We start from the raw sequence: 13,230 nt of genomic DNA, 5'->3' as shown, positions 1-13,230 counted from the left end.
TGTGTGTGTGTGTGTGTGTGTGTGTGTGTGTGTGTGTGTTTTTATTGTACGTAGGAACTGTTTGTGTTATTTTATCATTTATGTTAGTGATGACCTGTCAGGGGACTGCAGATACTATGCATGAAATGGAAACATTTATGTAAAAAATTGTACATGGTCCTTTTTCAAATAAGTAAACTAAACTAAACTTATTTTTAAACTGGTATTGTTTTTGCATGGCATGCTGTTTCGTGTCTTTCCTCTTATCAGATTACCTGATTAACTTTGTTTAACAAACAACACTTCTCTGTTGCATCTACTTTGCCTATCTTCTTCATCTCTTGACTAGACATGACAGAATACCTGACTAGAAAAGTATGGTTGTTTCTTCCATTAATGTTGCCCCAATGAAATGTTTTTTTTTTTACAGGCTCAAAGGGGCTGTTATTTTTTATTTCAAGACTACTACGGTAATGCCGAAGGGAGATTCATCAACTTCACTTTGTGGGTATACCTCTTTTTCTGTGGGCTAAGTTTAAGAGTATTCCATCCCCCAGAGCCCAAAGTGGATAAATACCTGACACAGACCCAATGTCTGAGCCGATGCCACTATAGAGCAAGCAGGTTCTTCTGTCCCGGAGGAAAAGACTGAGGTCCCGTCTGATCAGGTGTCTGAGTCAATCATTACATTCCTCACCCAGGGCCTGTTCTATGTCCTTGATGTGTGCCTTCCTCTCCTGTTTGCTCCACCGAAGCCAGTTATTTTTTTGGCCACCGTTCTGCTGACTTCCTTCAGCCCTTAGGCTCCTCTATTGGCTCCATCATGTAACACAGATTTGCCTTGGGTCTTCCAGTCACCAGTTTCACCATGACGTGTGGATTCCCTGGCTACATCTGATCCTTCATCTCCACCTCGGCCAATCGACCAGTCGGTTTCTCCATGGTTTCTTGGCCCAACCTGGGACTTTCACCCTTCTGGCTTCACCGGACTACTCGTCCCACCAGCTTCACCTTGGTCAGTCATTGCTCTACCATTGCCATGGTCTTTCGGCTGTGCCTCATCCCTCCCCCCTACGGCTCTGTCTGGCTCCTCTTTCCCTTTGGCTCCAACTCTGTCCTTACTCACATCTTCGTCACCGCATCTTCACCTTGGTCATCTGGTCCATCGGATTCCGCCTGGGCCTTCAAATCTCCCAGCGCCACCGCTGTCAGTTAGGCTCAAAGCTCCACTATGGCTCCTCCCTTTATCAGTTCCACCATTGGTCACCTACCATCTGGCTGTCTCCTGGGTTGATATGGGCTGCTGTCAGCTGTACTGTGAGGACTCCTCCATGGTTCCTCCCACCATCAGCTCCTCCATGTTTCCTTCCACTGTCAGCGCCTCCATTGTTTCTTCTGCCGACGTTCCTTCCTAGTTCCAGTGGCGGATGCAGAGGCGTGACAGATGGGTGGACTTGAATCTGGATGTCCTAAAATTAAAGCAGGAAATACAGGGTCGGCTACTTAACGATGTGCCATTAAAGAAAACGTATTTAGGTTCATATTTATGTTTAAATATTATAATGCTATTTTTTTTTTTTATTGAATCGATTTTGGTTATGAAAAGGGAACACTGAACAGCATGGGTAAAATACGCTATATGTCGCAGGGATAGACATTAAGCATGTTCATCGTTAATTCATTTTTCCGAGTAAAAAATTTGCTTGTCCAGAAAAATATATATTCTATATTTTTGTGTGTGTGTGTTGTAAATATAAATCTGATATTTTTACCTTTTATAAAAGGCATTTTTCCCCTAATCTTATCAAATATATGCTATGCTTTAGTTTTCATTTTATATTGTTAAATTTGATCAATACATTCAATTAAAATAATACACTATATAAGGGCTGTTACCAATCAAAGGAAATAATTTACACTGAAAAATTACGTTTTTTCCCAATCAGCTGATAGCAGAGCTTGACTATGTGGCCTGCCAGAACCAACGCCAATGCTTGATATGTTATAAATATAAAAACTTCACATTTTGAATGTTTACTGCAGTCTCTCTATGTGAGCGGCGCTCAAGTGTTGTGATTTCCCCTCGAGAGGCTGCACGAGCATCAACAGCGCCATCTTGTTATTGTCAGTTCATTATATATTATTATCCACTATCGATCGCGACAAACACTAAATGAATGCACAATCATTCTTGCATTTTGGTGATTCACTAGTTATTTTTTGTTATGGGCGTTTTAACCAGGCTCTTGCCCATCGGGCAAGTAAAACTCTCTTTCACTTGTCCCTTCAAAAAAATACACTTGTCCCGGACAAGCGGACAAGCGTTAATGTTGAGCCCTGTGACGGGAGACATGGAGGGGTCAGACATGATTTTGATCACTTTATTAAGGTTTGTTTTGTAGAAAGACTTTCTTTAAATTAAATTTTGTTTTGTATAAATTGTATCTTAAAGGAACTGTATGTAAGAAATGTATTTCAATTAATCATAAAATGGCCCTGACATGTCACTAGACAGACAATAAGAAATCATGTTGACTACAACAGTAGTCCGGCCAGGATATTGTCATTCAAAAGTTGTTGTTGCAGCTCTCAACTGATGTTGATGTTGTCATGTTGTGTTTTGGCCTGAAGCTCCACCCTTCACCTATCTACCAATCACGAAGTCAGTAGTGTTTCAGCATCCGGGTTGCCAGATCTGCTCTAGTTACCACAGCTTCAGCTACAAACGTTCCTGCTGGATCCTGCAGCCTATCTGGCAACCTCGAGTCAGGGGGGAGTGGGGGAGGGGATACACTGCTCTACAGTAATTTGAAAGTGATTGTATAACCAATTTTGGCCTAGCCTGGATGCCAGCCAAACTTAGCCCCGCCCACAAAAATTTTAGGACGGGCAGTTCGGTCTGGCCTTGCTCCATTATCCCCGAACAGAAACTGTTCGGACCAATGAAATCATCAGGGCGGGCTTTAGACGATGACGGACAGATGATCAACAGTAGCGTAGTCATTCACGTCATCAAAGGGGCTTGGATTATATTTGTTCGAATCCTAAACGGAGATTTGTATATGCATTCACCTTTCACAATTTCTCTCAGAAATGATGATCATGTTGGGTAAGTACTCTGTGTATCATTCAATTATTTTTATTTTTTTACAACACCGGCAAAGATTGTGTATTCCAGCCTGATTTCAGCTCGCGTGCAGACAGGGTTGCCAAGTTTTTACAACAAAACCCACCAACTACTAGCAAACAATAGCTTCTCGGGGGGTTCTCTGGGGGAAAAATAGCATTTGGGGGGTAAAATGTGTGTTATTTTGGCATGGTTGCCTGCTAAAATTCGCACTCATGGGTCTATAACATAATAGTCGCTTCAACCCGCGGACATAGAAAACAACGCGCTGGGAAAAAAACGCGGACTTGGCAACACAGTGCAGTTGAGCTCTGTTGACATTTGACAAATAGCGTAATGCGTCGCTTCGTTGCTCTGGTTGGTTGTAGCTCTATCCAATTGATGTCATTCCTGTTTCGGTTGAAACACACCCCATAATCACAGCCCAATGGAGCAGTTTCATACTGATATTCTGACTAGAATTGAGTATGACCACGTCAGGCTAATTTTGGCCACAATCTTACATACACTTCCATTAATTTTCCTTCCTTTAATTGTACGCAGAGCCCCCACCCACTCTTAATTGATCGGTTATGACATGAGGATGCACCATCTCTGGGTAGGCGTTATGTCACGTTTAGTGTGTGTGTTTTTTCATGTACTTTTAGTTGACTTTGTTTCTGTTCCTGCTTTTCATTAGTTGTCATGGTTATTCATTGTTAGTAGAGCACACCTATTTGCATTTGAGTTTGACACATTGTGTATTTAAGTCCCTCGGTTGTTTGTTTGTGCATGGCATGCTGTTTCATTTGTTTCCTCTTCTTGGATTACATCCCGGAGTTTCTTTGTTTAATAAAAAGCACGTACATTTTTTAACTACTTCACCTATCTTCTTCAAACTTGGACTAGACGTGACACATATGATGCAACATAAAAGCCTAATGTAAATGAATGATAAATAGAAGAAGCTAATTTTTTTTTAATTAAAAATTATCAAATGTGAGCTGTCAGAAAATGTGGGGTTAGTTTATGGCTTATTACTGTAAATTATAAGACTATTTGTTTTGAAGGTTTTTTTACTTCTAAAAATGTTACATTTAACTGTATTTTACTGTAAAATATGTACTTTATATAATACAGAAACTTTAGGCATTTTACAGTTAAAATTACAATTGTTTTTACAGTTAGGACTTGTTTATAAAACAAAACCAGAATGAATGTCAGTTTATTGTACAAATATATTATTACAAAATGTGCAAATTGTTCATTCCACATTTAAGAAAGATAAAACAAATTAATTATGTTCTGTGTGTGCGTGTGTGACCGCAGTAACATAAATATAGTTAACTGACAACGCCCTCTGCTGTTAACCTATGATATTGTTAACGCTTCATTAACTCACCTGTCCCGTGAATGCATAATGGTATGTGGGCATACAGGAGTTATTTTTTTGTTTTATTGATGATGCTATTTTTGATTCCAACTAACAGGCAGGAGAGATGTCACCAGCGGTGTCTGGATTTCAATCAATCTTTCTTTTACGTTAACTGTTGTTTCTATCTTCCTATTCTCTGTCTCACTCTCAAAGAGAAAGTGTCCCTAAGTGCAGTTTATAGTATGGCAGTGACAGAATTATTTTTTAATAGCCTTTTTTGCTTCTTATATGGAATATTGTGCCATTTGAGGGTTTGGTTGATGGTCTTTGTTTCTTTTTATTGCTCCCGCTTTCTGTCTCTCTGCTGCTGCTGGTGGTTTGTTTACATCAGTTCAGTGTCTCTGGCGCAAGGGCTTCTGGGCCATGTGTCTGCCATAGTCGCGGTGCATTGTGGGGAGGTTGTGGTCCTCCAGCGGCTCGGTTCGGAATAATGTCCTCCTCGGAGGCAGCGGACGGTTCTTCCACGGAATTATGCCCGAGCTTTGCCGTGATCTGCTCGTTTCTGGAGCGATATGGAGCGCTGCTAGATCTGCCGGAGGTGTCGTTCCCGATGCTGGAGCGCAGTCTGCAGGAGAGCAGCGCGGGTGAGCCGCTCCTCCATTGTTGCTCTTTAGCCGCTTTACATGTGTTTAAACGGTCTGCTTAGTACTCCAGCAGCGAGTGTCTGTGTTTTAGTCGCTGTTTGCGTCTCTAATGCGCCTATTCTGCTGTTGAGTTCGGCGTTTTGAGGGACGGAAGGTTTTATTCCGCTTTATTTGCTCATCAGTTCACAGAAACACATTGCTGCTCTATTTGCGTTTATATGCGACGTTTTGCTTCGGGAAAACGCCTGAATTTGCATATAACGACGCACATGTATCGATGAATTAAATATTCATGTTTATTCATGGATAAATAATAATTTGGCATGAATTAGTGCGATGTGAGCAGCGCGCATGCGCAGAATGTGTAAACTTCCTGCTCTCGCTGCTGTGAGGGAGAAATGACAATATTGTGATTATTTTGATTGACACACTTGAGTGAAAGTTGACAAGACCTTTTATACGTGTCTGTGCTTGTTTTGCAGCATTATAACTGTATTAGATATGTCTGACGTTAACTCATGAATTATTCAGAAAATGTTATATCCTTACAAATATGTACAATGATGGTAACCTTAGGTTCATCCCAAAAATGCTACAGTTGTAGTTATTGTTACTACACTTAAACTGTAATTAAATTATGTTTTTTTTATTAAAGAGTTTACATACCCAATTACCCGTTTTGTTGTTGTTGTTTTGTTGATGACATTGAGTAACATTAAACCCAGAAAATTTTTAACTATTTACTTAATAAATTATTTAAAAATGATTCACCCTCATTTTGTTCAAACATGTTCAACCATGTGATTTGGAGTTATTAAATAAAAATAAATTACTAGTTTTATTGTAGTTAAAAATAAATGTAATTGTAGTATTTAAGGCTGCTATGATACATGCAGTAGAGACAGATGGATTATTTCTCTCATAAACATATTAAAATAATACATTGATAAATTAAAGCATGTGGTAACTTTGGCAGGTATAAGAACAACAGTTATATTAAATGTCCAATAATGTGTGTCACTGCAGTGGCTGTAAATACCAATTTAATGTGCATACATGAATATTACAGTGTACAATAGTAATAATTTGCAGACTGATAATTATTTTAAAAGATCATTAAATGATCCGACTGATTCTGGATAAGAAATTGGACCATGCATGTTTATGAACTACTGTGTTACTGCCAGTTATGTTACCGAATGAACTACTACTATATTAAAAACAGTAATAAAGGATTAATCAGTGAGTTAATTCAATGCATTGTCATTTTGTAATGTCTAATTTATTTACTTTAGTTTTTTTTTTTTTCAATCCACAAACTGACCTGCAGAACGATTTGAACACACAGTAGTTTGAGAACCACTGCCCTAAAATGACAAAAAAATAAATAAATGGATGTGTCAAACATGGCTGTGTACATTATAATTGTGCTGTGCATTTTGCTTAAATTTTGAAATACTTTTGCGTCTCTAGTGCCCAAACTCCTTGTGGACCTTCACGTGAAGTTGCTGAGGAAAATTGGCAAGTCTGTGTCTGCAGACAGATGGGAGAAGAATCTCATTAAGGTAAGTCAATCAGTGTTTAAATATGGCACGCATTCTGCTTTTAACAATCAAAAAGCTGCGACTTATAATATATTATATATGATAAGTGAGAACGTTTTTTTTTTTTTGTAAATGGTGAGCACAAAAAGCCATTGACAGTGTTATGTCAATATTGGTATCATCTTTGTTTCATTTTTGATGGCTTTATTACTTTGATCTGTTGCTGTAGATTTGTCAAGAGTTTAACACCACATGGGCATGGGAGCTGGAAAAGAAGGGTTATCGGGAGATGACAGTGGAGTGCAAGACAGGAATACTGAAGGTAAAATATGAAAATCTGTTAATGTCTAACCACTGGAAGAAGTTTCATTGGGACATCACATCCATCCCTGTGGTGGCTGTGTTTGTTACACATTTCTGTTTTTACAGAGTATAACCTGACAATGTTTTGTTTTTCAAACAGTACTTGTGTGAATGCCAGTTTGATGACAATGTCAAGTTTAAGACCGCTATCAATGAAGAGGACCCGGATAAAATGCGTCTTCAGCCCATTGGCAAAGACAAAGATGGACTCATGTACTGGTTTCAGCTAGACCAAGACCATAATGTGAGGATCTATGTGGAAGAACAGGATGATCTAGATGGGTCATCCTGGAAGTGTATAGTAAGGTAGGCATTCTTATAACATGCATAACTTGTACTTGATGGCTGTTAAATTGAGAAAAACGTTGATGCCAAACGGCAATATCATTCACTTGCATGAGATTGTGGGGGATAATCCATTATTTTCTACTGCAGAAATAGAAACGACTTGGCTCAGATTCTTGGTCTGTTGAAGACTCAGATTGATCCAGCGCTCCTGGTAAAGAAGGATCAGGAGGAGGGCTCGTCTAGTCCAAACCCAGACAATGAGGAGAACAAGAAGAAAGAGGGAGCTGAAGGTGTGTAAAAAGGATTTGACTATCATGGTGGTAATAGAATACTGGCAGTGGCTGGAGGATATATAGTGAATATATACACTATATTGCCAAAAGTATTGGGACCCCCCTCCAAATAATTGAATTAAGGTGTTCTAATCACTTCCAAGGCCAAAGGTGTATAAAATCAAGCACCTAGGAATGCACATTGTTTGGGTCGCTCTTAGGAGCTCAGTGTATTCAAGCGTGGTATCGTGATAGGTTGCCACCTGTGCAATCCATTAGTGAAATGTCCTCACTACTAAATACTCCACGGTCAACTGTTAGTGTTATTATAACAAAAGTTATAAGCAATTGGGAAAAGCAGCAACTCAGCCACAATTTGGTAGGCCACGTAAAATCACAGTGCGGGGTCAGTGCATGCTGAGGCGCACAATGCGTAGAAGTCGCTCACTTTGTGTGGCCTTCAGATTAGCTCAAGAACATCACGTAGAGAGCTTCATGGAATGGGTTCCTTGGCTGAGCAGCTGCATCCAAACCTAAAGCACGCCACCACTGGTTTCTAGAGCAGGGGAGACGTGTTCTCTGTAGTGACAGCGCGGTTCTCTGTCTGGCAATCCCATGGACAAGTCTGTGTTTGGAGAAGGGTACTTGCCTGACTGCATTGTGCTAAGTGTATGGTTGGAGAGGGGATTATGGTGTGGGTTTATTTTTCAGGAGTTAAGCTTGACCCCTTAGTTCCAGTGAAAGGAACTCTTAATGCTTCAGCATACCAAGCCATTTTGGACAATTTTATGCTTCCTACTCCTTACTGTTCCAACATGACCAGTACACAAAGCAAAGTCCATAAAGACATGGATGAGCGAGTTTGGTGTGGAACTTGACTGGCCTGCACAAGCGTCCTGAACTCAAACCAATAGAACACCGACACTCTAGCTCTTCACGGCAACCCAAAAAAAGTATTAATAGAATATATTAGGCAACTGTTATACAGTAGATTTAGCTATGTCTATCTTCTTTTTCTTTCCGCTGTTCCCTTCAGGGGTCGCCACAGCTAATCACCTGCCTCCATCTAGTCCTATCTTCAGTATCCTCTACTCAGACCGACTACCTTCATGTCCTCCTTCACTACAGCCATAAACCTCCTCTTTGGTCTTCCTCTTGATTCATAATGTTATGACAATGATATCTTAGTGCTTTACTGTAGAGCAAGTTTTAGGGCTGGGCGATATGACACTGGTGATCCTCTAGATTTTGATGTAGCTTTATATTGTATTATAACTTTATTTGTATATTAATAATAACCTCCTGCCTGGCAGCTCTAAACTCAGGACCCTTTTAACACATTATATGGCCCATCAGCTTGTAGTTCTACAGCCACCGCTGTAGTTTCCACAACTCTGCACATCTCCATTGTTCTTAAAAATCAGCACCAAAACACTTCTCTTCCATTCCGCAGGCATCCTGTCATTCTCTAAAACCTTGTTGAACAATCTAGTTAAAAACTCTACTGCAATTTCTCCTAGACACTTCCATATCTCCACTGGTATGTCATCAGGACCAACTGCCTTTCCTCTCTTCATCCTCTTCAAAGCTCTCCTAACTTCACCCTTGCTAATACTTTCTACTTCCTGGTCAACAATATTTGCCTCTACAACTCTTCTCTCCCTGTCATTTTCCTTATTCATCCGTTCCTCAAAGTACTCCTTCCATCTTTCCCTCACCCTCCTGTCACCTGTCAAAACATTTGCATCTCTCTCTTTAATCACTCTAACCTACTGCACATCCTTTCCATCTCCATCCTTCTTCCTCGCCAACCGATACACATTCCTCTCACCTTCCTTACTATCTAACCTTGCAAACATGTCCTCATACGCTTTCTGTTTGGCCTTTGTCACCTCTATCTTAAATACACGCTGCATCACCCTATATTCCTGTCTACTTTTCTCCACCACCAAGTCTCCTTGTCTTCTTTCCTCCTTCCAGATGACACATCTAGCATCTTTCTACCTGTCTCCCTGATCACTTTGGCTGTAGTAGTAGTCATCAGGAAGCCCTTCTTGACCACCTAAAGCTTGTCTCAACTCCTCCCTGAAAACCACACAGCACTCAACCTTTCCCAACTTCCACCACTTTGTCTTCTGCTTTCTTTTCTTTTCTTATCTTTATTTATTTAAACATTGACAGTGTAACACATTCATTAAACCTTAAAAAGGAGAGATGCATTTTACCAGGTTGCAGCACTTGTGCTAATTTACACCTGCAGTCCCTGGACAGGCTGATGCAAACAAATCAAGTTAATAATACATTTATCCCTGAACAACATTAAAATAATCAAACCCTACATTCTACGACATACATTTATAAATACACTCTCACCTACACATCAACTACTAAACATTATGTGAACAGGTTTGTTGTGAAAGAAGTCATTTTTTGACCCGATGTGAAAAAGTGTTAAAATTCATACATGTGATTACTGGCAACCTATTCCACTGTCTGACGGCTACGCTTGAAAAAGCCGAGCTACCAAATGCTGTTTTATATAGTGGAATCCTACTCTCGCCCCGAACAGCCGACGAGTAGCTCGAAATGGATTTTCTGAGCTCAGTAAGATACTTTTTTTAAGGGAGGAACTGCAGTACCATTTATTATCTTAAACAAAAGACATAGATGTGAATATATGATTACATTTTCAAAACTTAATTAGCTACGTTTTTTTGAGAATATGACTGATGAAATAACCAAGATTTCTTATCAAGAACCTTAAGAAAACTTGTGTACAATGATTCCAGAGGCCTCAATGTTGTTTTACAGGCCTGTGACCAACTCATCATGCAGTAATGAAAGTGTGAGAATATAAAAGCATTTAGATATAAATTAGATGCATCTATAGTCAAAGAGTTCCTAATATATCTAAACTGTGCTATGTTAATTTTTTAACGTGCTAGTTATCAGTGCGTATTAGTGCTCTGCATTTACTCTCTTCATCTTCCTCACCACCAGAGTCATCTTACACACCACCATCCTATGCTGTCTAGCTACACCCTCACCTACCACTTCTTTACAATCACTAATTTCCATGAGATTACAGCGTCTACATAAAATATAGTCCACTTGTAGCCTGACAAGCAAGACCCACATCAAGATGTTTGGTCTGGAAACTCACCATTGACAGGGCTCAATCCGAGGGGCGGGATAAACGGTTGTCCTTCAAACTCCCTCTGCAATTGGATAGCGCTACAACCAACCAGAGTAATGATGGTGAAGCAGAGCTAGTTACAGTCTATGGTTGAAAGATTAAACTTTCGCCGTATCCGATCGGCAAAACTCTGAACACATCTTCCCTTCTTAAGAATGACTTCAGTGCTTTTACTCAGAGAAAAGCTTAAAAGAGTTCTTCAGCGCTGGGAAGATGAATCTGTATTTAAACTGGGTCATCGCGGTAGTAGAAATGTGAAATTATTTTTTAATTTGGTGCCTTCTAGACTGAGAAAAGACAGAAAATGTATTTTTGTCGAATGGGGATGAAAGACTACCATTCCCAGAATGCTTCGCTGCCATGTGAGGCCGTTCCCAAAGCCACCTACTGGATTACTGTAAAGGAGTTGAAGACACTACAATTAAAAACTGAACGTGTCTGTTCAATATAATGATTAAGTCACCGCGCGAGTATCACAGCACTAACTGCAGGAGTCAGATAAATGAGCTGAGCTCTCGTGGTGAGAGCTGAGGTAATCGCGACTACACTCGCGGCATACATACACAACGTGAGTTCAGTCTGGTGCGTTTCAGTTCATGCCTTTGCAAGCTTAATTTTCATAGAAATTAATTTGAGAAGTTAAAAGACTTACATTGCTCATCATAGCTCCGTTTAAATGAGTGCCTGCAGCTGTGAGCTGAGCTCTCCCTGCGAGCTCAGCTGAGTGTAATCTCCCATCCCCCATGCGCAGGTTCAAAACATGCGGAAATGGCTCCCTCTGCTGGCTGTAGTCTTTAGCCTTATTCCAAACATTCCTCCTATGATGCAAATATCGTCAATTTCCATCATAGGAGGAATTTTTACAGAAATAAACTGCATAAATCTCTTGTCTCAGGGGGATATGAGGGGGGAAAGCACAATCATTTGAATATACTCCAGGGTTTCTACTGATACAAAGCTATATGCTAATCGCTGAAGTAACCCTTTAACTCCAAGTCTTCCAGAGTTGAGGTCAAAGCTGATTCGAAAGACCGCCGTTCGCCAGTTTCTGTGTTTACTAAAAGCACGCAAGCGCAACTCAGCCGTCATTATTTTAAGCCCTGCCCACCGACTCTATACACGATTAGATTAGATTTGCTGCCGCTAGGGTGCGTCTAGATTTCTAGGCTAGGTATTGGTACCGACTACTGGAATTTATGGTACCATGAAATCCCTAGTATGTAGTATAGAAAACACTATATATATGTTTTCAGGCCATTTCATATTTGGTTCTGACGTAACAAACAATATAGGATATCAAAACAAATATTTTTTTAATTTTTAGAAAAAATTAAGAGACCTGCAATTTTTTATTAAATCAGCATCTCTACAAGTATGGAAGCCATTCCATTCCAATGTCTGTTGAATTCCAAAACAAACACACCTTATTCTACTGTATGAGGTGCTGATTCGGTGATCACCTGAACCAAATCTTTTTTTAATGAGGAAAAGTATAAAAAACACTTCTGTGGTCATCACTATCCTCTTGCAGTGGGACCAGCTGGATGGACCAGCAAAAACAGTGCTAGTAGTTCCTCAAAAGTAATTGGAATCAAAAAATAACTTGACCATGTCAAAAAAGTTTAAAAGGAAAGTTTTAAGTGAGGAAAAGAAGGGTTCAATTCTGGCTTTACTGGCAGAGGGATACAGTAAGTGTTAAAGGAAGTGTATGGAAGATTGTGGCCAAAACTGGTACTGCAATCACTTTCTCCTCTTCCCCTCCCCCTGACTCGAGGTTGCCAGATAGGCTGTAGGCACGTTTGTAGCTGCAGCTGTGGTAACTAGAGCAGATCTGGTAACCCGGATGCCCAAACACTACTGACTTTGTGATTGGTAGATAGGTGGAGGGTGGAGCTTCAGGCCAAAACACAACATGACAACATCAACATCAGTTGAGCGCTGCAACAACAACTTTTAAATGACAATATCCTGGCCGGACTACTGTTGTCAGTGATATAAGTATTTGAAATTAACATGATTTCTTAATGTCTAGTGACATATCAGGGTCATTTTATGATTAATTTAAATACATTTCTTACATACAGTTCCTTTAAAATTTCAAAGGAAGGCGGTTCATAAGAACAAGATCAAGCAGCAGACGTTGGGGACCACAAAACTACAGACCGGCAGAGGGCGAAAACGAATCTCCACTGACCGGAATGACTGCCAACTCATTTGAATGTCACTCAACAACCATAGGATGACATCAAGTGACCTTCAAAAAGAATTGCAAAAAGAAGCTGGGGTGAATTACACGGCGAGGACGGTTCAAAACAGGCTCCTAGGGGCAGGGCTGAAGTCGTGTAAAGCTTCTCAATGAGAAGCAAAGAAAAGCCAGGCTGAGTTTTGCAAGAGACCATAAGATTGGACAGTAGAGGACTGGAGTAAGGTCATCTTCTCTGATGATTCTAATTTTCAGCTTTG

General features: G+C 40.1%; 1 protein-coding gene across 3 annotated transcripts in view; it reads left to right on the top strand.

Annotated features, from left to right (window-relative positions):
• rsf1b.1 (remodeling and spacing factor 1b, tandem duplicate 1) overlaps window positions 1–13,230 on the top strand; it is a 42,588-nt gene that overhangs the window by 16,850 nt on the left and 12,508 nt on the right. The window contains exons 1-5 of one of the 3 annotated variants that reach the window (XM_067433129.1): window positions 4,761–5,104; window positions 6,578–6,669; window positions 6,878–6,970; window positions 7,112–7,317; window positions 7,447–7,589. In XM_067433129.1, coding sequence (XP_067289230.1) covers window positions 4,951–5,104; window positions 6,578–6,669; window positions 6,878–6,970; window positions 7,112–7,317; window positions 7,447–7,589 — 688 coding nt within the window. In that variant the 5' untranslated portion in view covers window positions 4,761–4,950. Of the gene's footprint in view, window positions 1–4,760; window positions 5,105–6,577; window positions 6,670–6,877; window positions 6,971–7,111; window positions 7,318–7,446; window positions 7,590–13,230 lie in introns of those variants that run through there. The other 2 variants (XM_067433131.1, XM_067433130.1) reach the window with 2 other exon arrangements.

This window comes from Pseudorasbora parva, chromosome 23 (assembly GCF_024679245.1).
Source record: "Pseudorasbora parva isolate DD20220531a chromosome 23, ASM2467924v1, whole genome shotgun sequence".
Classification (NCBI taxonomy): Eukaryota; Metazoa; Chordata; class Actinopteri; order Cypriniformes; family Gobionidae; genus Pseudorasbora; species Pseudorasbora parva.
Note: the sequence above shows the minus strand (reverse complement) of the source record. Positions and strands in the feature narration are given on the sequence as shown.